This window comes from Musa acuminata, chromosome BXJ3-5 (assembly GCF_036884655.1).
Source record: "Musa acuminata AAA Group cultivar baxijiao chromosome BXJ3-5, Cavendish_Baxijiao_AAA, whole genome shotgun sequence".
Taxonomy (NCBI): Eukaryota; Viridiplantae; Streptophyta; class Magnoliopsida; order Zingiberales; family Musaceae; genus Musa; species Musa acuminata.
The window spans coordinates 5801325-5828831 of record NC_088353.1 but is presented as its reverse complement, the minus strand read 5'-3'; the positions used below and the strand labels follow the sequence as shown (position 1 = coordinate 5828831).

General features: G+C 37.4%; 1 protein-coding gene across 2 annotated transcripts in view; it reads right to left on the bottom strand.

Moving 5' to 3' along the window:
• Positions 1 to 27280, bottom strand: part of LOC135637578 (structural maintenance of chromosomes protein 6B-like) — a 30323-nt gene extending 3043 nt beyond the window's left edge. Inside the window, exons 1-22 of one of the 2 annotated variants that reach the window (XM_065150194.1) lie at positions 26981 to 27280; positions 26792 to 26897; positions 21616 to 21749; positions 18725 to 18780; positions 15313 to 15399; positions 14731 to 15051; positions 12460 to 12579; positions 11102 to 11236; positions 7533 to 7609; positions 7345 to 7420; positions 5929 to 6003; positions 5747 to 5851; positions 5443 to 5612; positions 5230 to 5332; positions 3896 to 4008; positions 3516 to 3720; positions 3317 to 3451; positions 3098 to 3212; positions 1699 to 1784; positions 1529 to 1624; positions 938 to 1074; positions 752 to 854 (exon numbers count right to left, since the gene is read on the bottom strand). In XM_065150194.1, the coding sequence (XP_065006266.1) occupies positions 752 to 854; positions 938 to 1074; positions 1529 to 1624; positions 1699 to 1784; positions 3098 to 3212; positions 3317 to 3451; positions 3516 to 3720; positions 3896 to 4008; positions 5230 to 5332; positions 5443 to 5612; positions 5747 to 5851; positions 5929 to 6003; positions 7345 to 7420; positions 7533 to 7609; positions 11102 to 11236; positions 12460 to 12579; positions 14731 to 15051; positions 15313 to 15399; positions 18725 to 18780; positions 21616 to 21749; positions 26792 to 26897; positions 26981 to 27137 (2712 nt within the window). In that variant the 5' untranslated portion in view covers positions 27138 to 27280. Of the gene's footprint in view, positions 1 to 751; positions 855 to 937; positions 1075 to 1528; positions 1625 to 1698; positions 1785 to 3097; positions 3213 to 3316; positions 3452 to 3515; positions 3721 to 3895; positions 4009 to 5229; positions 5333 to 5442; positions 5613 to 5746; positions 5852 to 5928; positions 6004 to 7344; positions 7421 to 7532; positions 7610 to 11101; positions 11237 to 12459; positions 12580 to 14730; positions 15052 to 15312; positions 15400 to 18724; positions 18781 to 21615; positions 21750 to 23110; positions 23188 to 26791; positions 26898 to 26980 lie in introns of those variants that run through there. The other variant, XM_065150195.1, reaches the window with a different exon arrangement.
• Between the last annotated feature and the right edge of the window lie 227 nt (positions 27281 to 27507).

Sequence of the window (27507 nt, the reverse complement as noted above, 5' to 3'; positions counted from 1 at the left end):
ACAAATGAATATCATTGTACAGGTTGAAAAAATAAAAATCATCAAATAATATTTAACAATCTTCAGATAGAATTGATATATGTTTCTTTGCAACGATCTCTAGATTTCATTTCTAAAGAAGCATATGGCCCTCATGTGAGGGCCACATAAGCAAAACACCACATGCGAGTTTCTAACGTGTGTCTGACACATGTCAGACATGGGCATGTCCTCCAAATGCATGTGTCTGTGCTTCTTAGATCTGCATGCTTGAATATCAATCCATGTGATGATTTTTGCCAGGATCACCTCCATATCGTACAATCTAATCAACACTTAAGGAAAAATGAAATATTTGCAAAGGCATACAATAAAACATGAAGACCTTTAGACCATTTAGGATGAGAAAAGTAGAGAAAACAGAAACATAAGAATAAAAAGAATTTGATATTTATGGATAGAAAATTTAGGAGAATTAGGAGCCACTAAAAGTGAACAAAACTAGAGAGAAAAAGTTATTTCTTTCTGCTTAAACAATCCAGGGGCACAGACAATGATCTCTCATTTTCTTTTCAAATTTCTATCGTGACCCTACCTTTTTTTTCCCGCAACACTTTTCCTTGATGAATACCAAACAGATTGCTATATTCGAATGCATTTCTCCAGAAAAAGGACAAAAGCTTATGATTAACAATAACATGCACAACAAAAGAGCTACATAAGAAAACAGAAGATCCCAGCACAAATTCCTGCTACATAAAATGGAGTGTACATTTAGCTTCTCACGGAGTGCGGCATAGGTTTGTCGTTTTGTCAAAATTTTACGCTCCTTTTTATCATACAATGCTCTAAGATCATCAATGGATTCAGTGTATCTGCAAGAGAAACTAACTGAACTATTACCCCTCTTTAAGGTATCAAAAATATTTATATTGAAAGAAAGTACATCATATGAGACCTTTGGCTCTCATGCTGAAGCCTTTGTTTCAATCTGCTTAACTGGGCACTTAGTTGCTCAGGAGTAGACCCAGCAAAGCCTCCCAAAGCTTCCATTTCACACTCAGGACAAATGATGGATGCCTTCCTAAAATTTTCCTGGTGATTCACAAATAATGTATTTCATGAACATTTCACATGAAAAATTTGTTTGACAAAGAACAAACAAGAGAAAGACCAATTTAAGTGGTAGCAGTTATTTGTCATCCATTAGTCTTCTAAAATACAATCTGCGATTAGTGTCCATCAAGACATCTTTAAATGTCAAATTTTTAAAGGAGGCAAAAGACAATATTTGATGTACAAAACATCAAATTATTCAAAATTATAGATTAAATACTGTTATGAGACTCTAACCCAAGTAAGAAGGATCATAAGAGCATACTACCAAGGGTAACAATATTTTATTCATTCTATAAAAAATTGATCCAACCTTATTTTTTTCACTTTTTTTTTTGTCATAGAGTTATCTAATCAAACTTAATAAAGTTCAAGTAAAATAGAATCCATCATTAAACATTTAAGCGGCTATCAACTTGATGAAGCTAATAACCTGCCGTTTCTCTTGGAGTTTTTCACATTCTGCCTCTGCTTCCTTGATATCATGTAGTACTTTATTATGCATGACCCCTTCATAATGAACTTTCTCCTGAGAAGAAACATCAGCTAACTAAGAATTTACAGTTTTGTGTTTGATGTGAGTCAAGCAAAAGGGAAACATACTGCTTCTGCTGACTGTAACTTTTCTTCAGTAGACAATAATTCTCGCTCTGCTTTTTCAATGGCATCAATATCTTCTCTTGCCGAATCTGAATTACATTCAACATATTTTGAAATAGAACTTTAATATGATTGTTTATTGCAACCCATGCTCATAAAAAAGAGGAATAGAGGTAAATAAATCACCAACATGCAATACATTCATAACAGGTATGTGTTCATTTATGAAACAAGATGTAAGGTACAAGAAAATCAAGAATGATTATTAGATCTTCACAAAGATATTAAACCAGAAAAAATTCTTTGAACTATTTTTAAGACAAATCTCCATAAATGAGCTATTTCTATCCCAAGTAATGATCTGATTTGCCATGGCTGGTCAAGAAAAGATTCCATATATGAGCTATTATAACTTACTGTAAGAATATGTTCAAGTTATGAAAGTATGATTAATGTGATGGTATAGAAATAATTCTAACCATGTTAAAGGAAATGAATGATATGAAAGTCTCTCCCAAGAAAGGCAGAAAAATACAAAGGCCTATTGCAAATTAAGTTGTTTGATGGACAAGAACATAGTCGTACAACAAGAATACCAGCCAAACCCTTCTGATCCTACCACATATAAGTACACAAGATATTGAACCCAATAGAGGCATACCGGCATTTCAACAAATATTTCATAGGTTTCAATGATATACAATTTACCATGCCAATTTAAGAGAGGACTGGTGCAGGGTTACTATCTGAGATCCAATTCCTTGATTAGATCATAAGAAAAAACACTGAAACATTCATGCTAACACATGCCAAGACACATTAGCAAAATAGGTGCATGATCACAAATATGTGCATTGGCAAGACATTGTGCATATAATATGCAGCACATAGACTACTTGTACGAGCAAGTTATTTATCATGTCAGGATGTTGCTAGAATGAAATGCAACTCTTCTGGTGTGGTACAGCATGAACAGAAATAATCCATGCTCATTGAGAGACCTACAGCAACTATCAGAAAGAATATAAACAGATGGTACATGGAAAGACATGTGGTGTTATGTAATGTGATCACTAAACTTTTTTCACGGACTAATAAACATACATTGTAACTATAACGCAAAGAATTTTGATTTCCAAGCATAAGAAACACTGAGTAGTACTGAAAATTACCAGTGAAGTCTTTGCCTCATATATCATTATAAATCAAGGACAACTTTGTTACATAAAGCTATTGTTTTGTTTTTTTTAACATCTTCAAATGTTGGTTCTGTTTCCTTCATATCAAATTTAGGCTAAGAAAAACCAATGTGTTGATTTGGGCCTTAATTTGCATGTTAGTGCCCCTTTATTTGGAGCAAATAATCAAAGGACATCAAAGATGAACAGTTTTTCCCTCATACCGGACAAGTCCTTGAACGAAATTTTGAGATCATTGGCTTTTTCTTCTGCAGCAGTCATCTTAACCCTGATTTTCTCTTGTATCAATTCCTTCCCCTGTATCTCAACTTTTGTTTGCTAAAAAAAGAAAAAAAAAAACAGCAGGCAAGATACAATGAATTCCAAGCAGAAAATTCAGTTACAAAACAAACCATTAGTTGAAAGTGAAACTCGCAACATACTGAAATTTCTTTAAGAAGTTCCTCAACATTTGTTTCAGAGGCAGCAGCATTTTGCTCAGCAGCATAAGCATCCTTCATGCCTTGCAATGCAATTTGCTTAGATGTCAAAATTCTTTCTTCACTTACTCGTCGCTTCTGTGGGAACAAATGAAATGCATTAGAGACAGCACTACCTATCAGATCAGAAAAGAATTAATACCTTAGCACTATGTAATTGGCCTTCCATATCATGAAGCTCTTCCTCAGAAACCCTTTTCCTGCCTTTGCATTCTTGAACATGTCCTTTGACCTTAGAGGCTTCATTTTGAATAGAGTATATTTGGTCATCGACTGCACTGCATAGACGACCAGTCCTACCTCTTCTAGACGGAGGGAGGGTAGTCTGCACAGAACCTCTGGAAAACCTGTCTCACCAGAAAAATGATCGTCAGTCATAGCAATCTACACTAATGTTTGGAAAATACAATGAGAGACAATGTGTGATGATTCATTTTTCTAACTCACATTAATAGCATTAAAAACTGCAGGAAAAGGAAAATTGGAAAGAAACAAAAATGTGCCACAACAATGAAAGCTTACATCTTATATCCATCGGAAGTGTATACTTCCTTCAGATTTGGGATTCGCTGGTCAAATGCAACAGATTTGCCAACTTCATAGTCTTGAACAAGAACTTGCCTTTCAGCACTACCCTGCACCAGGGAAGAAAATTGACCATAGGACATCTTCTCAGTACATACAATAGGAACCATAAATGACTATTCCTGAACAAGAGTCGGGCAAACATGTGCAAGCGTACAAGAAGATGAAAAGCATTGACAAAGAGCATAATGATCAGATCCTCGATCAATTATGAGTTGAGCAATCCAGTAAGCAAGTATTCACACATAACTTTAGGAATTACATTTTTTAATCATTAGAACCTGTTGTATAGTAGTATTTACTATGCATTTGTAGTCAAATACCTATGATATGAACACAACTAAATCTATGAATAGTATGGACTATGGAGAAACGATTGGTTTCAATCAGGAACAGACAAAAGTGAAAACATCATCTTCTTTCAGATCATAAACACAAAATTCAAAACAAACAGTGTAATTATGGTTGCATCCTCCACAAAATGAACGATTTTGATGTATGGAATGAATCTAGAAACCTTCCTCTCTGTTAATAGTATACTAATATTACCTTTGGGGCCATATCACAGAAATTGTGTTCAAATCCATCATTCACTTTTCATCTCATAAATAACTGAGCTTAGAACATGCAATGCATACCCACAAGCACTAAAGTATTGTTTGTTTCTACCCAAGTAACATCTAATATAAATTAGAATGGCATTAGCATAAAAAACTTGAATATAATAAATCACTTGACAACCGAAATGTAGACTTTTGTTTCTTTAAAAAGACTTCTTCTCAAATATATATATCTGAGATTAACCTCACCATAAAAATAATTCTTTAGGCAGCCTTTTATGGTTAACACAGAAATCACTGCCCAGGATTATATCTCACAAAAATCACTGCCCAGGATAGCAGTTTGAATGAAGTAGAACCACAACAATCCATAGCTGTTCTTTTACACAAACCACTATCAACAACAGCAGTTCCTTCAAAATAAAAACTACCTTTCTAAACAAGTTGGGGCCAACCATCCTATCATGCTTGCTTCTCACTAAAAGAATACTCTCATAAAAGTTTTTGAGATGAAACTAGCTTTTGAAATATGGTTCTAGGTTACCTAGGAAAACATAATAAAACATCTAATACAAAAATAATAACACATAAATTAGTTAGATGAAAAAAATATAATAAAGCAGTTAAGGCACTCTTCACATGGTAGAACCATGGCATCTAAGGTTACAGAAGAATAACAACAATTTATCAAAGTTCCAAAAATATACTAACCATATCTACCAACACGTTGAATACAGTAGGATTCTCGGTGTGTAAAACAGATAAAGTAGTCGGATGATTTGTCACAGGAAGTGAGTTGTTTGGAATTTTTAGCCTGCATATGATAAGTAAACATGAAAAGACTCCTTTTTACTCTTACATGCTGCAGGAGGGTCATATATATATATATATATATATAACCTAACAAAAGGAAAAAATAATTACCATGGTCTTGAAAAGTCATAGATGATGATCTGAAGGTCATGGTAGTTTGCTTCTCTAGAACAAGCTCGTAAAAGAAGTGAATCCTTATGGTTGGTGACTATAAAAGCGTCTAATAACTTCCCGATAGCACAGTCAACTGCTAAGGCCCATATGTCACCATTAACCAATGTCTGTGTCATGAAATTACAATTTCAATTGCTGGCAAAGTATTTATATTGAAATCACATGAGAATGTTAGCCATATATCACTATGTAATAGTTAAGCTTGAAAAGAACAAAGAATCAATTGGTGGACTCCACGTACGACATGAGCTCCAATTGGACCAATAGGGGGACTTTTGAATTTGTCATGATGTCTATCAATAGATTTTAAAAGCCTAAGCACCTTTTCTCCACCAAAAGCTGTTACCTGAAAACAATAAATGAATACCAAGTAAAAGATGCATCTGTTAGCCAACCAGTATAACACAGTTAAATAAATTGTACTCTGTTTGTTTGGCGCTGCTGAAGCTGGCGTATCTGTGAATGTAACTCACGATATTTTCTCTCATTTTCATCAATCTGCAAACATCAGCTAAAATTTTTAGATAGCCAATGCACGGACCAAAAAAATACAACAAAGTACAAACTAATGAAGAACCTTAAAAACCCAAGACACACAGAGGCGACAAGAAAGAGATGCAACCGCCATTTTGACATGAACTTCTATAACTGCTTGAGCTTTATAATTTAAGAATGAAACATTTCCCTTTTATTGGACTTCTACCTTCACTAAACGGATGTTCCATTATTGGTTTAAAATACCAGTCAAATTTGTAAGCACCAAGCAGTATTTACTGGTCCAACCAAGCACTGGTAGCTAAATGTTGATGAGTACCAGTCAGTATACAACTCATTTTATTTCTTTTATGATCCTAGTCAAAAATACCAAGGATTACAACTTTGTACACCTCCCAGCATCTCAGGTACCATACAAATTCAATAGGTTGTTGAAAGTTGAAACAACTTTCAAATTCCATCATTGTTATAAACATGGGTTTCTCATATGCTGCATATAGTAATAGATATTATGAGTGCATATTAAAGTGTCAAGATACCAAGAGAAAAGAGAATGTGTAAGAGATGTAACTTAAGTCGCATTATGTACTACATTAACTTACCTAATGCTGTAAGAACTCAGACTGTTAGAAGATAAACAAAAAATAAAAGCAAAAAATATCCACTACTAATAATATTATGATCGATCAGACCACAAAAATGTAAGTTATCAACTCCATAATGATGCTCAATAGACCCTCACATTAAGCCAAACTTCTAACATTCATGTAATTTGCTCCTAAGAAAAGGGAAGAGATACTTGCTTCCAGAAGATGGGTGAGCACCCAAATTGCATTTTTTTTTCCCTTTTGTGGCAACCAGCATAATACATAAAGCATCTTTAACCTGATTTTATATGAATATTTGTCAAGCACCATGAAGTGCCATAATATCTTATGAAGCTAGCAGGTACCCATGATATTTGTCAAACTCCCTACACGTAGATGAGGATGGGGTACCCAATTCTCAATATATACTGATGTCTTTGCAAAACACAGGAACTACAGGATCTCTAAAATGAAAGCCCAACAACTTTTGCCTATACCGTTGCCAACTCAGTTCTCACTACCTTCCCTCGCATTAGTTTGCTCATTCACGTACACACTCAAACCAAAAAACTTCGTCCCTGCTCCCTCCCCTGTTTCTTCAGGCCATGAGTCCTCTATCCATCTTTTACTGGGGGAAAGTTTTTGTTGTATATATAATTAGGTAGGCAGATTATGCAGTTTAGTGTCCAAGGAGACACCTCCCAGAACCAATATGTATGAACCAAAGGAACATGGAATCTTTATTGCGACAGTCTACCTCTTTAGACATCTCATTCGTAGCATTTCTAGCAACTGATAACTTCTCTGACATAGATAATTCTTCCTCCTGCAACCTGAAACCAACTACAGAAAAATTAAGTGTAAAGAACAACAACCTAAAAGAACAGAATTCTTAACCACAATTACAAGTCCAAACACCAAATAGGAAACATCAAAATTAATAACCTTGTAAAATTTGTATGAGCTATATCAACCTCATTTTGGAGTTTCTTCATTTGTTCTTCAATCTTGGACACCTCAGCCTTAGATTGAAAATCACACAAAGTTACTGATGCCATATTCATGCTAGCTCCATGTTTCCAAAAGAAATGATATATACATGCAAAGATTGTCAAAGAATTAAAGTTGGCCTACTTTCAGCTAACAAAATCATGCACATAATATATGATTTCAGCTATTAACAAAGCAAAAAAAATACATGGATGAAACTGCCCATGATATGAATCCCTTCGACAATCAGCAAATTTAGAACATCATAACAAGTATCTCACCAGGCTCCAAAATATCCTTGTTTATGCAGATGCTTTCATCAATCAATGAAGCTTATGATAAATTAATTTGTTGTTAAAATGGTGTCCTTGCCCCAGTACTGATTGATTTCATTGAATGTATAATCGAAGGGTTTAACATAGATGATAGATGACCTAGATTTCATCCATTTTTGGCCCTTGAATCATTACAGCAAGGACAATTTTTCAGTTTCAGCGGCTAGAAACACCTTGTATACTTGGTTATTAGTCATAAGCAGATCCAGGTCTGATTTGCAATATTAACAAAAAATATATATATGAAAAGCTTCAATACCTTACTGTAACGGACAAACTTCTAAACAAGATGTTGGATGTAATGCTTATGTCTGTCCGTTGTCTTTTGGCATGTTCATGCATTGTACAGCAGGTAGAGGGGCGGCCGAAGGCTAAATAGTCTCATGTTAGTTGGGTTGGTGGCCTCTTTAGGCTTGTAAATAAAGGTTGTGTCATGTGGACACGTGCGAGAGCTTTTCGGTCTGTAATGGACCATTTTACCCTTTGTTGTGCAACTATTCAGAGCTTGTAAAGTCTGTTTGTAATTTGCATTGTCTATGAAGTGTTTTTCGGACATGTTTGCTTGTGGATCCCGATTGAGGCGTTCTCTTTAACCCGTTCTCTCTTTTGTTGGTCCTAAGGGACAATGGGAGGCTTCGGGGAGGCTGACCTTTGCGGACGGACGCGCGAGGGTGCCGCACGCCTTAGGCAAAACCAGCTAAGGTCGTGACATTATGGTATCAGAGCAGGACAAGCACTCATAGAAACACTTGACATGCAAATGTGGGGGACCTAGCGGGGCTGCGTTGAGGGCAGTCAGCACGCGCGACCGTTTGAGGGAAAATGGGCATGGAGATGTAGGGAAAAGAGTCGCTTAGAGGAGCGGGCATCTAACATTGGCATTCAGAGGAATGACCAACCCTTCGCGCAAAAGGCATCACGAGAACATGCAAGCTTGGAAGAATGCGGAGCGCACAAAGGTTGGGATGGCTGAGTTTGAGCTACGGCTCAACGTTGGCAACTTGACTTGATGGTGCTCAAGGCAAGCAACGCGCTTGGCAAAGGATGAGACCATGCAAAGTGGAATGAGTTGCTCAGCGACCGAATGAGTTGTGCAAAGCTCACAGAGGTGAGGGGAATTGCTAACTCGAAGAATTTGGTACTCATGCATAGGCTTGTATGCGGACGATGGAATGTTCGTGGCCATCCCAAGGCGGCCGAGACTCGGCGCCATGGAGCATTGAAACTTTCTCTTCGGCATGCAAAGGATACGTCCGGAAGAGGCTGAAGTGTGCAACGAGTTCAGCATGTTGCTAGGCCTTGAGGGGTGGCGGTGGCTGTATTGACGTGGAGGCACAATCTAGCAAGTGCGTTTGCAAGAGGCAGAACAATGCACAGTTTGTTCAGCAGATCGGAGTAGTCCAAGGGGATGGTGGTCTCCGAAACGAAGAGAGATATTGCTCCAACGGGACAGTTATCTAGGAGGGATAAGTCTCGACACTCCAGGGGGAGAATCATGTGAGACGGACTTCACATGTTGAGGAGGAGTACCTCACAAACAACAACTTCACGAAGCTCGATGGACTGAGCAAGCGGCGAGGAGTTGTCGCATGATCTCGCTCGAGAGAATGCATTGGTGGATGCATTGCGAGATCAAGTGGGGGAGCGACCTAAAGCAACTTATGAAGGTACACTTGGAGTCGATGTGGAGATCGGACTCAAGGGAGGGCTGACCCGTGGAATGGTGGGCGCGAGGGCCACCATCGACTCAATGCAAAAACGAGGAGCGGAACAACTTGGGTGTAACTTGGCGAAGTACCCAAGCCGCATGAAGGGAGCCAGCATAGAAGTTGGAACATGGAGCAGAGGCACAGTGCTTTCCTTAGACAGAGGTCAAGGACATGAACTCTTGCAGAGGCAAGAGTAGGATCATGTTGTTCCATGGGTCCTTCTTTCTGACGGAGCGGACTCATCTTGCATGGTGCCAAAGACGAAGGGAGCTTCGCGGCACATGCACCTTATCTCGGAGGAGCATTTGATGGAGGAACTAAGGCGACTCAATTTGCGGAGGCGAAGTTGGGTTCAGAAGGCCTTAGCACGGGGCAAGAGGACGCAGAGGCGGGTACTCTTGAAGAATATGCCACAGTGTTGCCATTCAAGTTGCCATGAAGGAAGCAGTACGCAGCGGAGATTGTGCTGTTAGGGGCAGAGGCCCAGGATCCAGACAATGGTGCACAAACTATAGGGAAGTCGGTGGACTTCGGGAGCTACTAGGCGACGGACTGTCCTAGAGCGGTGCTTCATCTAGGTGTGACCCAAGAGTGGGTGGATGAAGGTCGATTGCCAAAGGAGCGAACAAATTCGAAGGTGGAGGAGACCCTGCGATGTATTGGCAGAGGCCACACATGGAGGGTTCACAATTCGAGTTTATTCCACAAGGATCAGAATGCAATGGAGATGTCACCAGGAGGCGACATGGTGCAGCGGATCGTGGTGGAACAGTTTGTGGCAATGCGACGCACACGACATTGTCCCGTGAGGGATGAGATCATATGGAGGTATGATCGGGAGCTACTGGGAGCTCCGCTTTGGTGAACAACACGACGGCAAGAAGGGCTATAGATTCAAGGAGTGAAGGCCATGGTACCGCAGAGGCGGGTCTTCCGGGCGTGCACCGAATTTTGCATTGGATGAAAACCTTGGTCATCAGCATATGGGGGCGTGCACCGAATTTTATATCTACAGTCTACTTATAATGACATGTTTACACTGGTATACACATAATTATGTATACAACTTTAAACAATGCACAAATTAATAAAAAATTAGCAATGACTAGAGATTTAAATACAAATAAAAAAATAAAAATGAAGTTATTTGATATATTATGTACAATTTCACAAGAATAAAATAGTTAAAATATCTAAATTTAAGAACTGAACTATCTGACTTATGTGACATATATTACTTTCAGTTACTTTATAATGCATCAGTGGTACTTACTTTCAGTTACATGATATCTCAGTATATTAATGCCGCCCATGTTTCAGCATAAAATGTACACTAAAAGCTTTTGGACACATAAAGCATGAGTATGAAGTTCTACCCTCGAAGTACATCACATATGAAATTTTATGATAATTTAAAGTGGATGTATTCATTTGATCACAAAAAGTATGAGCAATGTATAAGAAATACAGATATGCAAACCTGTGTATTTCTTTTATATTGCTCCTTAATATCATGAATTTGCTGCTCAAGCAACTTTACACGATGAGTCAGTTTCCTAACCATGTTATTTTCTCGAGAATACTCCCCTTCAAGCTCAAGCTTGTCTTTCGTAGCCTACAAAATTAAACAGGTTATAATATATTTTACCAAGATTGTGGCATCAGAGCAGATCTAAGGTATCATGATTGGTAAAGCTCAACTTTGCCAAGATTGCAAACAAACAGATGAATGCACCACCAAGAAAAGCTATCATGTGATATAAGGTATGAACAAAAACTAGTACAAGAAGAAGCAAGCACATGATGTTTGATGCAGGGTTTCATATACCGATCAGTACAGTGCACACCGGCCAGTATCAGACAGACTATGCAGTTTGGTACCAATCGGTGTGTTTTATTATTTTGTATGTTGGTACCGGATTGGTATGGATCAGTATACTGCATGGTCCACTGGTACTGTACTAGCATGGTAGATTACTGATACTGGCACCAAACAAAGATTCAAAACCTTATTTTAATGAAATTCATATGATTTTCTTTTGTATACATGAGAAGTTGAGAAGAATTAAAAAGAAAATATATTATTTCCTATTTTCCTTTATGTTGAAAAAAGAGTGCATGTTTGTGGTCCAACTAAATGGTTCCTTTAGAAGTAAAGCAAGCAAATCATAAGGCACATCATCCTCCAGGAATGATTCAGTTTAGTCTTCCTAGTATAGGAGGCTAAAAGACTTTATTAGCTTCCCTATATAAAAAGAGCAATAGCTTACCCAAAGCACATCATCTTAGCTAAGAAGTATGTAACAATTACAAAGAAATTTGGAACTGCAGGTTAATGTCATGACAACTTACCCAAAACCAGCATAAAAAAGAAATAAAAAATGAGAAAGATTATCATAGCCAAGTGCATTAAACAAATTTAATGAGCAACTTATAATTCAAAAAAAAATGGTCCATGGCAAATCAATTAGAATGCTATCCTGAAGTGTAACAAAAGAAATTTATATAGATCAGCAGTTACAACATATCATGTATCAGAAAAGGTACAGCATCCAGATTAGAAACAGAAGATCTCTCAGTCCAACACAAGAGATGGAAAATGTGCAACCCCAAATAGTTTGGGTCAAAGTCTCATTACCATTGTTGCAGTCTTTTATCGCTAAATACTCAGTAATCATACCAATGAGATAACAGCAAGGTCAAGAACCTTATAAAATTAACCCATCAATTTCCAAGTCAACCAAAAGAAACCAACTAAAGGAGAGAAAAAACTTGATACAGCATCTACAACTGTTTAACCAACAATAGACCAATGATCAATAAAAAATAATTGCATACAGCCGAAAGGCAGTGCTGCAGTTCATCTTTCAATTTTCTTGCTTCTGAAGTCTTCTCCATTAAGTGTGCTATTTCAGCTTTCTTAGAAGCAAGTAATCCCTTCAACTCATCCACAAGAGCCTAACAAGGATAACCAGGAAAAACAATGTCAATGAAATCTTCCAGATAAAATAAAATTAAGTGAGCACATAATATTTTGCAAAAAAAAAACTTGATACATTTCAACAAACATAAATATTTATCAGCTTAAACACCTTGAGTGAAAAGTACCTGCAATATAAACAATCACAAGATAGAAAAATAAGCCAGAAATAGAACTATAAAATTATTGTTGAAATAGCCAAAACAAGTTGGCTCACAATGACATAAATTAAAAATGCAAGAAATGTATTTTTTTACTCATCCTACTTTAGAAATATTCGACTAATTTTAGATATTAACAGCTACAGCAGACTCATGCTCTTCCACAACTATGGTTATGAATGCAATAATCAACTGAAAGAAAAAAAGACAGGTGATAATTCTCCTTTCTTCCTCTTTTCCTTGGTGATAAGAATTCCTCCAAATTCATATCCTTCTTTTTTTTTTTCATCATTCTTTGCTACTTGTTTACCGTTCCCTAACTTTCCTTGCACTTGGCCACTTCTTTGGGAGAAAGGCCACTCTAGTTCTTTTGCTGCTGATAAAGCTAAAGCACATACCTGTAATAACTAGCACACCACAGCCAAACCAACCAAAATAAGTGTGTGAGCTTGTAGATTCAGGTCTTATCAAATCAAATGCAACTAGAAAATTAACCCCTTTGAAACACCTAAATCAACCACAAAGTTCAAAAATTAAAAAAAAAACAAGTCCAAGGTTCAAGTAATAATCCAGACTAAGTGAAAATTGCCCTTTAGTGTTAAATAAACGCAGCAAGATTACACCATTTAACTAGTGCTTCTCTAGCTTCACAAGAGAAGCAACCTCCCACAAGCAAATTTAGAAGAACACCAAAGTTCTTATTGCAAGAATCAAGGTATACATTTTCAAATGATACCGCCCGGTATGGGCAGTACATACCAGTCCGACAGTAAACTGGTACACGGACCGCTCGCTACCGGGTGGTATATATATATATATATATATATATATATATATATATATATATATATTTATTTATTTATTTATTTATTTATTTATTTATTTATTTATTTCTGGCTGTTTCAACAATAAAAAAATACATTCTCTCGACGACGTCACCGAGCCTGGGAGAAGAGAGACGTCACACATTTTTTTAAAAAAATTTATATAAATATAAATATATATATATATATAAATAGATATATAAATAAAATATTATATATATATATATATAGAGGCGACGTCACACATTTTTTTTAACTTTTATATATAAATATATAAATAAATAGATATAGAAATAAAAGATTATATTTATATATAGAGAGAGAGGCAACGTCGCCCCTCTTGGGAGAACAAAGGCGACGTCGCCGAAGCGAGAGAATATCGAACGGTATACCGAGCAGTATATAGTACCGTACCATACCGAGAGAATATCGAAACTTCGGTACGGTATGATATTTTAATCCTTGACAGGAATAACACAAAAAATATATATATTAAGTGATGCCCAAAGAGGCTTACAATGGCTTTATTTTGTTATAGTGCACATTGGGCATGATTAGAAACCTAAATGGAGCCAATTAAGCCACGGTCTCACTAGACCCAAACAACAACATCTTAATTTTGGGCCATAGATGTCAGACGGCCCTAGCCTTGGAAAGATCAGCCAGAATATGTGTTTAGCACAACCTCATTTGATGTAAACTACCTTAAATCATACAACAATTGAAAATATAACTTGGAGATTACATATGAAATAGTGTAGCATCTAAAAAAAGAGGTCCCTAACAGCTTTTGGTCTCCTTTCAAGTCAACCAAAATGAGAAATTTAATATCATTCCCAAACACAGAAATCACATCTTAGTTCAAGTTTATTAAATGGCAGAAAAAGAAGGCTATCAAACATGACAAAATTCTGCCTGCAAGAACAATAAGGTAATACGCTTTAAGAAAAAACTAACAGGATTACTTTTGTCTGATGTTGTCCTGTGTGAAGAATTCTGTATGACACTATAAGCTAACCAAAAAGGTGAAGGATATATCAGGTGTTAGATAAAGTAAGTCAATAGATCAACACACTAGTATGATGCCTGATAAGTCAAATAACACAAGGCTGAAGGAAAACATTACAGTCAGTATATAGCTTACCGTATATTTGTCAATTCTTGTTTGACAAGTGGGAATACGTTCTTTAAGCACTTCAAGTTTGACATTTTGCTCCTGGATTTCCCTGTCAACATCATATACCCATGACCATGCCAGCTTTTTTTTCAAATGTTGCACTTCTTGAGCAATTTCTTCTACATGCTCCATAGCCTTGATCTTGTTACGCAACTCATCGAGTTCCCTGATAATGGGCCTTATTGATGACTCTAGTTCATCAACAATCTCATTTGCAGCAGACAGCTCAGTCCTGATATTCTGTAGAAGCTCACTGACTTGTTGAAGAAGTGTAGCTTTGAAAAAGAACTGTGCAAAAAGTATATGTTTATAGAACACTTGAAAGAAGAAATTAAAATAGCTAGTGGAACAGAATCATCACGAAAACTATCACAACATTGCAGTTTATTTCTTCCTTAAATCTAAAGCAATATATACTTTTACATTCTTAAAATAAACATAAACTTAAAAGAAAAACTTCAAACGAACTCATGGAACTAACAGTCGAGGCACAAATATTCACTAAAATTAAATACAATATTATTCACCAAAGTTAAATTCAATATTCACCTTAAATTTGTCTTTATCACTCCCAGAATGTAAAAACTCTCTGCTTTTGTCTTGGCTCATTATGACACATGGATTTTCCACATCAATCTGCAAGAATTATAATATGTCACCTAAGAGTAAATATAAGCCTTCATGAACAAATTATTACCCATATTATACAAATGAGATTTTCAAAACAAGCAATCAAAGCATACAACCATGGAATGGCTTGACTGAAAGATCATCAGCAAGATTACAGGATAAGATTTTCCTGGTTAACCTGCATAGCAATAGTCTGAACAGCAACTAAAGGAAAGAAGAAACAGGGTTATATGTTTTTAATCATGAATTCATATATTGCAGTGTGCCAACTACCAGGTCTACCAACCATATATTGCAACCCATCATGCAATATAGCATGCCATATCAAAGTATATTGATGCTTCAAGTGATATTTGATGGTTTTTCTAGTGATATACTGAAGTATACTATGTTATACCAACATTCCACAACAGATCAAGAGGGGACAGATACATAACCAATATCCAGGATTTAATCCCTTTTCTCCTAACCAATATATGTCTATATGGAAGTACAAAGAGTCAAAGACCAATACAAGGTCAGTATCCAGTATTTAAAATCTTTCTTTCTCCTAACTATTACAATAAAAAAAGAAAGTCTGCATGCTACAAAATTGTATCAAACAATGAGTCATTCAGACCAAGTCGTGCTTTCTATTCTTTTCAAGCTAAATCATTAATGTTTCATGGAACATGGATTACTTAACCAACACGAGTTCTACCAATTATTTTGGTCACCATCAAAATCTCTCTCATGCAATAAATTTGAAAACCACTAATTTTGGTTTCTCGATTTCAGACAACGTACAGTCAATATAAACTTTTAATACCAATATGGGACTACTAACCAAAAAGTTTTGATTTTCCAACCAAACAGAAGCAGCACAAACGTGGCTTAATCAGATCTGATCAAGGTAAGTAAAATTGGTCATCAATTCACATTCATATAAGCAGATACGTGATTAGATCAACCTATTGTGCATCTGTTAACATTGGCATCCCTCCAGCCTAAAAAATCCCTGATCACATGGAATCCAAAAATGTTTTAGGAATCAAACATTTTACATTGATTTTCACTGTAGTGTACAAGTAAATAAAACACACAACACACTGAAATTCATGAAGAACACAGAATACTTCATGCCAAGTAATAGATAATTATGCTTATTTCCTTTTCGCAAATTATATGAAAGCATATGTTCCACATCAATAGAGTAAAAACTAAAAAGCAACCTGTTTCTTAGAGCATATGATATTTCTTTCCTTTTTATACTGCTGGAGTGTTGCTTAGCTTAAGTTAGCATAAGCATCATCACATGTAGGAGACTGGTGGCCATCTTCCACAAATATATGGAACAACAACTTAAACAAACTGCCTAAGATATATTAATACTACAGTTTAGCTCACATCTTGTTACAAAGATTTAATGTGTCCAAGTCTATAACCACTTCCAGGTAACACCAGCAAAATGTTAGACCATTAGCGTATGGGTAACACCAGTAAAATTTTAGACCATTACCTAGTTATGCTATTAAGTACCGAAAAATAGCATTGAATTTTGTTGCAACGACTCATCACGCAAACTATATGAGAAAATACTCGATAAAATTCTAGTGCAACAATGAATAATTGGATGCAGAGCTCCACCTGCACATGCACTAAGTTACTATGTGGAGAAGTGTACGATATCAAGATTTTGCTCAATGAGGGTGATAAAAAAATACAATTTTTTTCAATGTTAAAGCAAGCCAAAGAAGAGAACTTATGAAAAGAAGAAATCTTTCTCTACTTTTCTGCATATACATCCATCCAACACTCCAAGCCAAGATAAAATGACTATGAGATTTTCCCAGACCTTTCGGAAGATAATTCAAAGAATATAATTAACTCTTCTCATAGCATTATGAACCAACAAGACATATTTGAAAGTTAAATAATTCATTCGTTAGTTCCTGAGACAAAAAAATCCCTAAAACTACATCAACCTATACATATATAACGAAGCATTGAAACTAATTATGAGAGCTCCTGCAAATAGACTAAAAACTCTAGTTCCTGATAGTCTGATACTATAGATGACACACAAGACTTTCATTCCAGGTGTTTAATCGCTTCTGATTATTTGATTGTTTTTTGGATATTTCAAGGGCCTATGATAAGGTTGAACAGCCATTCAAGTATCAACTGATGCTGAGGTTGGGGTTTGGTAACAATTAGGTGTCCAAGATAATAAAACACATACAATGTCATATTTGATTCGTATTAATGGCAAAACATGTCCTTCCCAGGACTCCATTAAGGAGATCCTCTGTCTCCTCATTTGTCTTTATTCTGAGCTCACAGCTTGTCAAGCGTTAAACAGACACAAATTTACAGCAACAAAGTAGATTCTGAACCATTACCCACTTTTTTTTTTTTTGCATGTGACAGTATCATTGTTTCAAGAAAAAATATAGAAGAGTGTGAACAGATTGTAAATTGATTCTAAACATACGAATTAGAATCAGGGCAAACAACAATAACATAGAAATCTAAAACTGTTTCTGCAGGAAAGTTTACAATATACTATCCAGAAGGAAATGAAGGTGCAGTTTGTCAGATCTAATGTAACTTATCTAAGATCTGTCTGGGCGCATTAGCAGATCAATACAATACTTTTTCCCTTTTAAAGACTGACAAAATGTGAACTAAATAGCATGGTTTTACATCTCAGTGCCATACCCATTTAGGTAATCTATTAGACCAGTATGATACCAGTGTACCATGTAGTGAGTACACTGACCTGTATTGCTCAGTGCCGGCCAAAAGATAATAAAGAAATACCAGACCAATACCCAACCACACGGTCTAATATCGGTCCTTAGTGGGACTGGTATATACCAGTTGATACATCGTACTACCAACGGTATTCAAAACCTTGCTAAATAGCATGGCTTAGTGCCCAAACTAACCAAATAGCCAAAGTGCCACCATGGCAGTCCATGTAAATCCTGAGTAGCTTTAGAATTTCGCTATCATAGATATCCGCTGCAAATAAAATGAACACAACTACAGAAAGCCCACAAACAAGCCACTACTGAGCAATAAGAGTCAGTACAGTTTCTATGTTCACGCTAAGAAAAACTAGCATTAATAGAATTGATGATGAGTGTTTTTACAAAACAACTTAGCTGATGCTTCTCATATCCAACTATTGGCACAGTATGAACTTCTTGAGACATGAGGTTCCAGAAAGGAACAGGAACCGAAAATAAAGAATGTGGAGGATTGTTCTTATATTCAATTGCAAAGCATGTGCATGAAATAGTTGCTAAGATGTAGCATAATGATGGAATGAAAGTTTAATACTCACATTGAAGTGCTCCACTAGCTCACGTAGCTCATCTTTCCGATTAGAGACCTTCTTCCCTATTCAAAAACATAAAACTAATATAGATGAACAACACCAAACACTTATTAAATGACTAAACTCAGTATTTAATGTGTGATTTACCATAGAAAAATAATATAAAATATTGTAATAGAAAAGAATTCAAAGTTTAATTTGATTCCCATCACTTCCTATATAAATGAAAATGCTCAATCAATAATCCATAGAGATTCTTCTCAGAAGAAAAACTTCTACATATTTTTTATGTAGTTGAACTGCTTTTCTTTTCAGATTAAATTAACTTAATATAATCAGCAAAAATCCTGCATGCAAATTCCAATGGCACTATGGATAAATACATTACCAGTAAAGTTGTTACATATTTCAGAAGCAACTCTAAACTTGACCCATTCACTCTAAAATCAGTGTTGACCACGTAGAAAATTAACTCTTGTAAGCAGGTGAAATATGTGATCTAGCACATGTAATCATATATTTGTTTGTAGAAAAAGCAATAGGAAATACAGCATTCATGCTAGAGAGAGTATCTTTTAAGTATAAAGCTACAGATCTCGAATAACTATATCCAGTGACACAAAGCTTGAATACTGTTCTTTAGTAATAAATTGCAATTCATTGACTAGAGCACTTTTAGCTTAAGTCAATTTTGTTCCGTAGGCTTCTAACATTTTCAAAAATCTTTCTTTTGTTCTGTGAATTCTAACCAAGGTTCATAATTTCGTACCGTACTGAAGTATCGAGTTCAACTCGATACAGTGCGATACGAGTATACTGAGTGGTACGTTCTGACATACCGCTTGGTATATATATATATATATATAATAATAATAATAAAGTTAAAAAATAGGAAAAGGGACGACATCGCATCGTTTCTTCTCCCCGCGTGGGGAGAAGAAAACCTCGAAGCCTCGACAACGTCACCGAGGATACTTCTCCCCATGCCGAGGCTTCTTCTCCCCGTGCGGATTAGGCGAAGTCGCCGACGACGCCTTGGTCTCCCCGTGAAGCCTTGGTGACATCACCGAGGTTTCTTCTCCCCACGACAAGACGTCGAGGCCTTATCGCCTTAGACAAGGAGGAGGTGACATCTCATCTACGGTGTCCGACGAGGGAGGGCGGCGACAGATCGGGATCGTCGAGGGAGAGCGACATCGGATCTCCAGGTTCTCCCTTTTCTTCTCCCTCTTCTTCCTTCTCCCTTGGCTAATACCGCCCGGTAGTGGGTGGCGATGGTCGAAATCGACCGTCACCGACCGATTTCAGGTGGTAATGGGGCAAAAACAGCCCCAATCGACGGTACCGCCCGGTAGCAAGCAATCCACGTACCGGTCTGCTGGCGGATCGGTACGTACTGCCCGTACCGGGTGATATCATTTGAAATTAAAAACCTTGCTTCTAACAATTTCAAAAATCTTTCTATTTTTGCCATTAATGTCACCATTGTTTGACATTTTCAGATTACTTTAAATGACCCAGAAAATCCAATATAGCCAAAATGACATACAATCCAAATTCTGTTTTCAATGATGAAACTAATGCCTCTTAAACATTGGATACCCTTTTGGCAAGCTATTCTTAAAAAGCTCGATGTTATTTCTTTTACTTTCTAGATTATAACTCCTTCAATATTTGCTTGTTCATCCTCCTATGAGGCAATGTTTTCAAAAAGCACTCGGGCGCTTACCTAGACGCTCGGGTGAGGCAAAACCTGAGCGCCTTGCAACACCTCAGGGCAAGGTGTTTCAATGAAGCATCACTCTAGCGCATGGCTGAGCCTAAGCATTGGACGCCTTAGGCGAACGCACAAGCCAAATCGAGTCGACTTCAAGTCTGGGTTTGACTGGTTGAGTAAGTGGGTTTCAATCAAACCCACTCCCCACCACACCCCACTCCCCCTCCCGTGCATGTGCCCGACCCAATGAAAGAAACCAGAAGTGAAACCCTAACGCTCATCCACCACCTTCATACACTTCATCCACCACTGTAGCTCCATCCACTTTGCCCACCGCAGTCGGCAACCTCGTCTGCCACCTTCATACGCTCTGTCCACCACCTTCAGCAACTTCATCTACCATTGCAACTTCATCCATTCGCCATTGTAGCTTCGTCTACCGCCCTCTCCAGCTTCATCTGTCGCTAGTTTCCACCTTCCTCCACAACCGTCGATTACTTCTCCATCTTCTCAATCCTCTCTTTCTCATTTTATAGGTGATACTTTTATCGATTAACTTGTTGCACCATATTGAGGTGGCGCATTGTTAATCTGTTAGAAGTTAGAACTTGGGAGTTTGTGATCAATTAACTCGCTACCAAAGAGTTGGGACTCTATATTACACTATTACCATATAAAGGTCAATTAGTTTGTAGCACCATCTTTATTTTTGTAATCATATCTAATTATTTATCAATCATAATATAATTTTTAAGTTTTAATATTTGGGAGTGCCTTACTCGAGCGAGCACTTAGCACGTCAAACATTTTGGGACCTTGGTAAAATGCACCTAAAACTTATAAAAACACTACTATAAGATTAAATCCAACAAAGTTGACAATTTCTTAAGTCTAACAACTAAACATATGATTTCTTTTTCTATAACGGTTACGGTTATATAATGATTCTTCCATCACAATGTTTCCTATCATTATACAATATAATCGGGTTTAATCCCCAGATAAAATTAATCATTAAGAAAGATCACCTTCTAATGAAGGATAATCCATTTGTTTCTTAAGTTAAAATAATATTCAAAGGAGAAAATAAAAGGATAATATACCGGTTACTTTTTAATAATAAAAACTATGATATTATCTATCAACAAAAAAATAAAAGGGGGAGGAGAATATATTTAACCTTGATGGTCCTTTAAAATAATCAAACTTGATGACTCTGTTATCCTGCGTTCTATCATGATGAGGTCACCATAAGATTCATGCTTGAAAGCATCCTCCCCGTGATTCTTTATTTGAACAAGAACAGTAGCATAACTGCAAGAAGAAAAGCCATCATGTTTTAGAGCAAGTTCCAATGCCTAGCCCCGCTGATGAAATACCAAATTAATGTGAGCTTCCTGTTTAAGAACCTAATAACTCAACAAAATTGGATACCTTTTCTACACTAAACACCAAAATTGACAAGAGCACCATATAATTCACTATTAGTTGACCTAAGAAAATTGATACTACTCATTTTGTGAACATAGCACAAGCACCTACAAAGAGAGAAACATAAACAGTAAGGATATAACCTTGACTTCATATTTGCTTCTATGGTGATGGAAAAGAGGAAAAAGCACAGATGAATTAGTTAAAAGTTGTTTTATTTTAAAGAACTAATTTATGACGTGCTAAGCTGAAATCCTTCCAACTTTACAAGTGCAACTATATGACCCATCCACACAATCAGAAATTTCATATTAATTTCCTACTCTAAGCCTCACACTCATACATCAATCTCACCAAAGCCTCAGTTTGAGAATTAGACTTAAGATGGTTTCGTGGACTCTATTATATTTTCAGGTTTCACAATCTATCTTGTGGCTTCAGATACCATGGGCAATTCAAAACAGATCTCAATTGATATCAAAGCTTTCTGAAACTATATTTAAGTGCAAGTTTCCTCAAAAAATTCAAATTGCATGAGCATGAGTGTGCCTGGGAACCAGTTGTGGCTTCTATCTTTATTTCATGCTTCATCACAGTTTGCTTTTTTGGATGTTTGTTTACTTTATTTAAACTCAGTCAGACATCACCGATGTGCAACCTTAGCTTCTCAAAATTGACCATCCAGAATAAAAGGAAGAGTTACGTAAACAAATAAGTTCTCTTCCAAGGAAGAGCTTACTCAATAAACATTTAGATTAAAGACGAATAAGTGGTCCGGAGCACAGGGTGAATGGTGTAGGTGGAAATTGGTTATCAGAACAAAACTTTTGCTGTTAAAAGTTGAACACACAAAAAATTGCTTAGAAATGAAGAAGAGTTGCATCCTTGTGTATTACCAAAAGGCACAAAATGCGATAAGAGAACTAGTTAGAACTAAAGTTGGATTATAACATTATAGTTTGCCTACTAGCATCAACAACATAAAAAATCATTCGTAAATGGATGATAATGTTAACCCACAGTTCTGGTCAATAAACAAATAGCTACTCAAGAATGAGTCGTATGTTTCCATGTTAATGGAAGTCATTCATTCGAGAAAATAAACAACAATACCTTTTACATCAACTACATAGGATTACTCCAAACTTAAGATGAAAAGAAGCTTCAATAAAAAAAATAACATAAGTCATGGTGAGGCACCATAATGACAGATACCACATTATCACAAACTTAGTTAGTTTTACCTAAGTTGTGCGACACCCTTGTGTGTCCATCCATAAAGGATCGACCCCTCTGAAACCTCTTATGGTCCCATAAGGACCTGCAAAAGAGAAGACGGGTTACAGGAAGTGTTTAACTCGAGATCCCACAAGTAGACATTTCAACAAACACTTGATAGGCAACGCAAATTACAAATATAGACTTTGCAAGCTCTGAACGATCGCATGACAAAGGGTTCAAGATGGTTCGCCACGACTAAAAGTCCCCATATGACATTGTTGTGAAACAATACAGCAAACTAGCCCTAGACAATACCCCAAAAGCCCATTTAGTCATATGTCATCCGAGTAACTCTAGAGTATTGTATTGGCTGACACTCCGCACCACTCTACAGAGCTAGAAAACCCCCAAAATGACTACCTGGATGGCCTATTTTGGGGTAGATTTTCCTTTGTGCGGTGGTTGCACACAACCTCTGGTTACAAGACTAAAACGGCCACAAAAGCCAACCAAAATGGAGCTGTCAATCCTATTACAAGCCCTCTACATGCCATGAAAAGCATGAACAAAACTGAAAGATACGAACATACACAAACATTATATCAAATACATTGTGTACAGATTTCTCCATGACATTCTCCTCCACTTATTCATTTGAAGTCTTTACAGACATCTCCTCGTCTTTACTGAATCTTCAATTTTATGCTTTAGCTACAACACACCTCCCACGACTTCCAGTTGCTCTACATCGCTAGAGAGCAACTAGTGTACCGTCAAACTTTGATCCACTAATGTTGCTTCAATTCGCCAATGACTCTGACTCTGGTGTGGGGTCGGTCAAGCTGTGTTGATTTTTGCTAGTTCTTGCAGATCCCTCATATGAAGAAAAAGACATTATTTATTATGCGTTAATCTCTCAAACGTCTCGCGTTGTTTGAACTGGTTGGATGCCTATTAAAACTTTAACGAGCATCGCTTTGCAGACTTGAAAGTTTATAAGGTCTTTCCTCCGTAAAATTTGTTCATTGATTCCTCTTTTGCTTAATTATTGCCTCCAAGGAAGTTCGCATAACTTCTATTTTTTATGGTATTTGATTGGGAAATAAAACAAGCAATCTACTCTCAATAGAACCAATCACCATTAGTGAAGATATAATAGTTGTAGTCTTCCACTAAGTCTTTTTGAAGGATCTTTGAATATGTGTAGAGATCATTTGCTGGATAAATAAGAGAACTAGGATACTTGGTTTTGCTCATTCTCTTAAGAGTTACGAAGTCAAAGGTTATTTGATTTCATCCGCCTCCTCAAGGATTGTACTTCATGCATTAAGCTGGTTATTATCCTTCGCTTGCTCTTTGCTCACACTTTTAAAGCACCCAAAGTATTTGCACTTCTTGCATTGAGTTAGCTAATGCAATTTTCCTCCTCATTGTCATCGAACTTCTAGAATGCAAAAAGTTTTACCTAAAAAGAGAAAAAATTTACATGACTTAGAGCAAGTCTCCGATAGTTTTGGCCACCTCTCTGATTGTACCATCTTCTCCATCATTTTCATTGTCTGCTCCTCTGAATAGAAAAGGTATAGCACCGCATACTGCCTACTTCGTTCCTTGGTCGAACACTCCTGCATCAACCCGAAGTTCCCCACTTTCGACAATCTTGATGAGAAATCCATCAACACCGGTTTTATGAAGTTTCCTAACCTCTATCCTTTTGTCTTAGCTCGATATATAGAGTTTGCCTTAGCATTTTCCATCTCCTTGACCCCCTTTCACAACCATACACTCTCCCTCTATAAGAGCAAAGGATCAATAACTCCAAAAAAGTCTTGCTTCTACAGTACCATGGCGCTACTGTGCCCATGGCCCTACTATTCGTCACCTCGTATATACATCTCTTTCTTCACGATCGATAGATTCACCTCTATGACAATGTGGCACTCCTCTAAGTCCACATTCATTCTAACTGACGCTTGGCTTCGAGTAGTTAAGTCCTTCTTGACTCGTCATCACTTCCTCGCCCCTTTCGACCACTTGTTTCAATGTCTCTGTTTTCTCCAAGCAATCCCCCCTGGTTGATGGAACAACATATACAACTCTCACGTATGGCCTCCGCCATCATGTTGTAGAGCTCGTGTCGATTTTGTTCTCCTTTGCATCCTTGGAAGGAATGTTCGTTCGTTTGGATTTGTCCTCAGACTTGTCAAGCTCCCTCAAGTGAATATGAGTTTTGGAGCAATCCAACTCTCCATTCGCTTCGATCATACCTATGTATGATCAAGCCCCCCACATGAGACTCGTCGATACTTGCACTTGGAATCCCCCTCAATGGTACACAACCCTCATAAGCTGACGATCAAAGCTTTTATCTGATGCAAAATTCGATACATGTATGAAAGACTTACCTCAGCGAGTACGATGGTATACACTCATTGAATCCATAACCCTTCTTGTTGTCGTGTTGCTCACTGAAGTGAAGCTCCCAATGGCTCTCGATCATACCTCTGTATAATCGAATCTCTCACATGACTTCTCCCGTATGTGCCGCATTGCCTCGAATTGTTCCATCACGATCCGCTACATCATGTCGCCTCCTAGTGACATCTTTATTCCATTCTAATCTTTGTGGGATGAACTTGGACTGCGATCTCTCCGTCTGTAGCCTTCACCTACACATCACAAGACCTCCACCACCTTCGATTGTGCTATCTTCTTTGGTAATCAACCTTCGTCCGCCCACTTTTAGGTTACACATGGACAAAACGCAGCTCAAGGATAGTCTGTTGCCCAACATCTCTCGAAGTCTACCGACTTCACTGAAATTGATGTGTCATTGTCTAGATCATGGGCCCCTACCCCTAGCACAATCTCTGTTGTGCACAGCTTCTTTTGTGGCAACTCAAATGGCAACACTACGACATATTATTCAAGAGTATTGTCGCTGCATCCTCTTGCCTCATGCCAAGGCTATCTACATATCTTGTTTTTAGGCAGTTTTGCCTCTGCACGATTACCACACACAATTTGCGTTTACTAAACTAAAACAATCACAAAAACTAACCAAAATGAAACTGTCAAGCTTACTGTAAGCCCTCAACATGCTATGAAAAGCATGAACAAAACCAAAAGACAGACAAACACAAACATTAAATCAAACACCCTATATATAAATTTATCCGTGACAACGTGACAAAGCCAACAAATTATATTATGGTTATATCACCTCGTAACCAAGACAATGTTTTTTACATTACACAATAGTTTTTATTCTATAATAATCATTATGTTCCAATTAAATCATCTGCAGCCACAAATATGACATTTTCCAGTATCAGGCTCATTCACACAATATTAGATTTTTTTATGAAGTAAAATACTAAAAGAATTCTTAATCTACAAACCTTCTTTACCACTATCAGTTGTGTCCAAAAACAACCCAGCTAGTCTTCAAACCACTAAGCGCAGTAAGATAATAACATTTCCCTGAGTCAAGTAGCGGGATCCCATAAATGTGTACATTACTAATCAAATGCCATTCGTAACACATACACCGCACTCAAACAGAACCAAACAAGACAATCAACAAACAAATAAACAATATCCAGAAAATGAATTTTGCCAGTGACACAAGAAAAAGAAAAAAAAAAAGCGGGCTTTTCGTCAATGACGAATTAAAAGGACAGGAAAAAGGAAATCAAATATACCTGCAACCCGTCTTTATGAAATCCTTCAAACTAGACGCCCTCTGGGTGCCCCTCGCTCGGGACCCAAACGCAATACATAGGGCGGTCAGTATCGCACTCTTTCCACCTACAGAACAAAACCCTAGTTCAGCACGAACGAAAAACAAAGATCCAGAAACCAGTGATCGAGGTGGGTGTGATCCGGCATACTCCCGTTCTGGCCGGTGATGAAGTTGACCCAATCACCAAACTCGATCTCGAGGCTGCTGTGGCACATGAAGTTCTCGAGGCGGATTCTGGAGACGACCCCAGCTCCGGATCTCGCGGGGTTCCCTCGCGGCTCCGCGAAGACCCTAGAATCGCCCATGGGGGTTGCTGTCCTAGAAACCCTCTCGACGGACCGAGACAGGAAAACGATGCAGGAGAAGGAAGGCAACGAGAGACGAAGCGACGAGGGAAGGATGGAAAGAGGGAAGAGAGGGGGAAGAGCGCCAAAGCTGGAGTAAGGCGAAACCATGGGTTTTTGAAGGCTTTAGAAAAGATGGGGCTCGCGATTTGACCGGTTTGCCCTGGGCCCTCCGTCAGGACCGTTGGGGGGTCGAGCGAACGGCGTCAAGACGATTTCTTTTAATCGCCCAAAAGGAAAATAATAATAAAAGGCAAAAATGTGCATATATATGTTTCTTCTTATACTTATAATTGTTTAAACTCTAACTAACATAAACATATTTTAAAAC